The sequence below is a fragment of the Suricata suricatta genome, chromosome 5, assembly GCF_006229205.1.
Source record: "Suricata suricatta isolate VVHF042 chromosome 5, meerkat_22Aug2017_6uvM2_HiC, whole genome shotgun sequence".
In the NCBI taxonomy this organism is placed as follows: domain Eukaryota; kingdom Metazoa; phylum Chordata; class Mammalia; order Carnivora; family Herpestidae; genus Suricata; species Suricata suricatta.
This window is the reverse complement of record NC_043704.1, coordinates 129,154,768-129,160,767: the sequence shown is the minus strand read 5'-3', so window position 1 is coordinate 129,160,767 and position 6,000 is coordinate 129,154,768. Positions and strand designations below refer to the sequence as shown.

General features: G+C 35.5%; 1 protein-coding gene across 1 annotated transcript in view; it reads left to right on the top strand.

Moving 5' to 3' along the window:
- The first annotated feature begins 3,751 nt into the window (after positions 1–3,751).
- The window catches only part of LOC115292844 (collagen alpha-6(VI) chain), a 105,214-nt gene continuing 102,965 nt past the window's right edge, over positions 3,752–6,000 (top strand). The window contains exon 1 of the mRNA XM_029940829.1: positions 3,752–3,812. Within this exon, the coding sequence (XP_029796689.1) occupies positions 3,752–3,812 (61 nt within the window). The remainder of the gene's footprint in view (positions 3,813–6,000) is intronic.

The following is a 6,000-nucleotide window of genomic DNA, read 5'->3' as shown; positions in this document are numbered from 1 at the left end:
CTAGTAAAATATTGTAGGCTTGGACTTCTCTGAATATTTTTTAACTACTGTTTCCATTTTTAAAAAGTCTCTGTCTTATAGTTATGTCTCCTTTTTCATTCATATAATTCATATAATTATTTATGCCATCTTTTTTTGATCAGTCTATTATGAAGTATGTGTATTCAAATCTTCGTTTAGCTTTGTTTTTTAGTTTGCTGATTTCTGGTCAGATTTTTAGTATTTTAGTATCTCAATATTCCTTTTGACTTTATTCTATACTTTTCCTTACTTTTAAGCTTGGCATTAATTCATAGCTTAAATAAAATAAGCTTTGCCTTACCAAAATTTTAGTCCCCTTAAGTTGATGTACTTGAATCTGGAAGGATTCCAGCATCATTTCTGACCTAGAAAAGGTCAATAACTCTGACCTACTTCTTTTCTTGCTAACTTAGTCCCTCTCACATAGGACCAGACCTGAAAAGGTGGTTGGTTGAGGGGTACTTTCATCCATAAGACTGTTTCAGAACATGTGCTCTGTATTTCAATGTGCTCTTAGCTTAGCTGGTCACTTTTTTAATCTTTATTAGATTAAAAAAAAACTGTTAATGTGTGGAGATGCTAGAATTTAGAGGATGTAACCCCTGTGCTTCTGATTAGGAACCCACAGAAGTGAGATGGGATGTCCAGTGACACAACCACTAAGGAACAGCATGAAACCCAAGTCAGGATACTATAGCCTGTGCTCTTTCCACTGAACCAAGTGTTTGCCAACACACACGAGTGTCCATTTTACAAAATGGCAGGGTCATAATGACCTTGTTCAATGCAATCAACATATACAGCCTCTTTTTGTGATTCCAGAAAATGCAGTTGGGAAAAACATGACATTAGCAGCAAAACTATGCAATTTCCTTCCTCGTGAGGGTTTGTGTTTTGTATTATTTACCATTATTGGTTTGGTGTTTATTTGTCCCTATTGTATGAGAAGGATATGCTACTGCAGTTCAGTGTGACTGTAAGTCTTTCTTAGAATATTTTTCTTTCTACTTTTTGGCTTCTGAGAATATTTTTCTTTCTACTTCCTGGCTCCAGGAAGGGAAAGAGTGAAGAGATTGGGGGTGGGGGTAGATAAGCAAACGGCAATTTGTCGTGACCTTTGTGGCACAGTCCCAGTGTTGTTTTCTACAGTGCAACAGCTGACAATATTCTTGTTTCTGAAGAAAAATACAATCCAAATGCTTAGAAATGATGTGTCCTGCATGTTTATTTTAAAGGAAAAAATGGAATTTATCTTAATTTTTCTGAAGTCTCTTTAGTATCCCTTTTGGGCTGTTAATATATTTTTTTGAAGACATGTCCTAGATTATGAGTTGGCTTGCATGGGGCAGAGGTCTCCCTGAAACCCCTGGTTCTTCATAGCCTCAAGAGAGGTGTTGCACAAGTTCTAAACGTTCTGGATTTGAAGCCAAATGTTTGGTGGTTGTGTTGCTTTTGCAGCTGTGGTTTAAATTAGAAACATTCTACCTTCTCAACAGAAAGCTTTCAGGGATCCAGATTTTTAAAAAGCTTTTTATAGCGTATAACTTCCAGAAGACGTATATCGGCCTTACTGGTTTTTTGACTCGGAATAAATGAATTACAACAAAATTTAGATTAAAGAGACGGTATCTTTGACAATATTTCTATAACAAGCAGTCAACCTCACTGTTGAGTGTACAATGATTTTAAATTTTCTGTTTATTCTTCCTTTACATCTTCAAGTATTTTAAAATTTTATTTTAAATATTCAGATAGTCTAAAAAATTATATAAATCCTGGCCTTGTCTGGGAGTAGAACAGCACACAGATTGTAGGTAGTTCATCCATGTTTTGATGTGGTAAAAAATGATCCCAGGCTTTCCATCCATGAACTTAGAGGCTTAGGCCACCACTAGTCTTACTGCATGACCAAGCAGGGCCCATATGCACATCACGAGAACCTTTCCTGTGTGGTCTTCCACACTCTATGGCCATCTAACACACCAGATTTTGGAATCCATTTCAAGGATATGAGAAAATTATTTCATAAGGTGCTATTCCAAAGAACTCAACTTTCATTGTATCACTGGTATTGATCATCTGCATGGGTAAATTTCCAGATGCTTCATGCTGCTTTGGGATTATCATGACCTTACCTAATCCTCACAGTTCTATCCAGGTTTTTATTTCACAAAGAAACTTGGAAACACTTTGCATGTTCACATTGTTGAGTTTGGGATAACAGAGTTTGCAAGGACAGATTTTAGAGTCGGACTGATGTGGGCTCTATGCCCAACTGCAGACAATTTTATCAATGTGACTTTGAGACCATTACTTATGGTCTTCATGAATCTATTTCCTTATCTGCAAAATAGCAATAATATCACTTGCTACTAGGTTTGTTATCAATATCAAACATAAGAACAAATGTGAAGCAGTTAGCATAGGGCATGGCACATACTAAAGGCACAACAAATGGTAGGCTTAGTTTTTGTTATACACATTAGTAGAGAATTAGTATAGATATTATGACTTGGTTTTCATCTTGGGCAATTCAGTCTATGGCTAACATTCCTCTAAAATGAAAGGGTTGAACTTAAAACAACCTCTTATGAACCGCTTCCAGTTTACTTATTAATTCAGAAAATAATTGATAAATTGACTTACAGCCTGAAAGGTTTATATCATCTAGGCTTCTTATGAAGGAACAGAGGCCCAAATTCCAGAATCTCAGAGGGATGATGGAGTAAATGAGGAAATGGGGATGGAATTTCTCGTGGCACAGGTCCCTTTTCTGAAGGGATGAAATACTAAGCACTGGGAGCCTGCCTGACAAGGAGTGAGAGAGCCATATACAATATTGCAAATTCATCTTTGGGTAAGAACTAAGCAAGAAACGGAGATACTAGTTTATTAAATGGATCAATTAATTTCTCATTCAGTGGATGAATGAGTGAATAAATGAGCCCAAACTGCTTTGTGAAAATATTCGTTTTAAATATCTCCAATATTTTATTTCATTCTATGAAATGAATAATTATAGGTGACTGAAGATTCTTTAGGTCAACAGAATTGAAAAACCCTTGTCTCATGCAGTTCTAGGTAGTTGGAAGCAAAATGGTACAAATTGAGTCGTTTTGAGGAGCAAGACATCGTATGGAATATGGAGGGTCACTACTTTTATGTCTTCTCTCAAGTTTAAGTTTAAGGGAAAATGGTTACCTTTCTAATTATGTAAGAAAGGGAAAAAGACAGAATTTTGACCACATCTAAAAATATTTATTGCTCAAACATGAAACACACCTACATGTTCATGATGGAGAAACTACAAACCAAGTCTTTAGACTGTGTCCCAGCTGTGAACTCTGAATTGACTTGGCAGTGAGTGGACCAAGAGTAACATGAGGGTACAGAGAAAATGACTAATAGACAAAATATTGTTGGAACTAGAATGCATCTGACTACTTCCATTGAGAATCCAAAATTTCATGTTTCTACAGGGTCTTGGACCAGGAAAAACTTTTATAATTGTGTGAATTTTTGTGGATTGTTTTCTCTAAGGCTCTTCACAGATCAGAAAGTCAGGGAACCTCAGAAATTCTGCCTTCTCTTGCACCCAATTTGCCATAAAATTTTGTGTGCTCTGCTTTGTATGTCTTGATTGCAAAATAATATCCACAACAGTTTTAGGTGTTTATGTTTTTGCCTTTTCAGATTTCAAGTTGAAGACTTTTTAGGTCATAATAGGAAAATGCTGCTGATTTTGTTCCTTATAATAATTTGTTTCCATGTCTCAATGAACAAAGATTCTGGTAAGTAAAAAAAAAAAAAAAAAAAAAAAAAAAAGAAAGAAAAAAAAAGTGGGAAGAGTTCTTTTCCTTAATTTTTATTATGGAAAATAGATATAAGTTTGACCTTAAAATTCAAGAGTTTTGCTTTGCTTTGCTTTTGCTGGTGGTAAAGGTATGGATGGTGGCTCAATTGTTCTTGATGTTACCCTGTCCTCCTTTAAAGATCATTTGTCCTGGACCTTATTCCTTGGTTATGATAGAAAGATATGATAGCTATTATTTTGTCCTCAATTTCAACCCCATTTAGGTCTTTTGGGAGGTTGCATTAAAATTCTATCATTTAATATTAGATGCAGGCCTGGAACATTTGGATGTTTCTTCCTAGTTCATTTGTGCCAAAACCTTGTCTTAGTTAAGTATCCAGAATTTCTCCAATTTAAACTGTTAGCTTATTGTAAAGAAAGTGCTTTTGCTCTGAAAAGAAGGCTCCATGCTATTTACTGTCTGTTAGTAATCTTTGTCCAATGGACATGAAGTCAAAATACTGGCTTACCCTTTACTCCTTTACCACGTCAAAATAGTGAGTTCTTATACTGGTCACTTCATGTTCAGGGCCACCTATATTGGCTTTCACAGCTTTCTCAAGGACCCTGATCTTGGAAGCAAGTTTTCTGAAAAATAAGCTAGACTTTGTTCTGCAAACCTTTTCCTTGGCTATCTCACTGGGCTTGATATTAAGTTTTTTAAAGAGAGGCAGTGTTTTTTCCCCAAGTGTTCCACGGTTCAGACATAATACTGAGCTATATCAGAACCTGAATCTGTCTCACGTGCCAATTGTCCACATTTCATTTTTTCATCCAAGATGTGGGGGGTCATTCTTAAATAGAAAGGTCACTTTTGGTCACAAGTCAAGCCAGCCTATGCAGGGCTCCCCTGATAGTCCTTGTAGGGATTCTGGACTTTTCTTGGAAGACAACATTGATTCACCCTCATGTCTTCCACAAGACACTGCTGGCTATATGATTGTCAAAAGAATTTCAAACTGGTTGAAATTAGGTTATATAGAAGACAACACAGGATGTTCTGCATCATGCCTCAACCAGACTGCTATCAAGAAAATGGAATAAAACGAACAAAGAAAAAAGAAAATGAAATCACACACAGGGTGCCAACACTGTTTCCTAGCAGGTGTGGACAGCGAGAGATGGAATTTATTTTAATTTGATTAGAATTTATCTTGTAACCACTTCAGTTCATCAGAATCTCAAAGTGAGGAAGGACTTTACATATTTTCTAGTTGAATCCCCTCATTTAAAACGTGAGGAGCCAGGAGTCCAAGTATATTGAACGGCTTGACAGGGCAGGTGGAGTTAGCTGATTAAAAAAAAAATGTTAGGAGTTGTGTTATTTGTTTAATTACACTATATTTTCTTAAATATAATGATCAGACACACAGACCTTTCTTTCTCTTCCCCAGAAAAGACATAGACCTTCTACTGGAGATGAGCAGATCACCAATAAACAATATGTTGTGCTTGAACCCACTGGTTCCCTATCAGATAAAGATAGAATTCTACATACCTAGCATTGAACCAGGCACTGAATAAATCCTGAAGAGTTCAGCAAAGTTATTGCATTCCTTTATATAAATTATGTTGTTAATAGAAACTAAAACTGTAATCCCTTTCCTAGCTTAAGGCATACTGGTTTCTATCACATTTTACTTAGGTGAGCATTATAATGATCATTCATATGGTTCACCAAAAAAATATTATGGAGAACTTTAAATTTATCACATTTTAATGGTTTTTATGTATTTTTCAAACTTCATCAATTTAACACTGGGAAATACAAAACTAATATGTTTGCAAGTCAATCAGATCACTGTTAGGTTGCTTAAAGAGGAATCACAGTGAAAGAGCATCATTCAGATTTCTCCATCCAAATTGAAAGCAAGGTGATTCTCAATGAAATTTTTTATTCTCTTTATATAAACTGAGATCAAATTCTGAAAGCAAAATAAAAGGGGGAGGGGAATATCCACTAAAGAAATCAAAACTCAGGATTTTCTACTTTTCTAAATTTAACTATTTTTATTCTACCCATAAGTGATACTTAATTTGTGATGAGGTCAAATGAGAGGGTATAGGAAAAAATTAGCCCACAAAATGAAGATATCTTTTCTCCAGCAAATAATTAATCTCAGGTG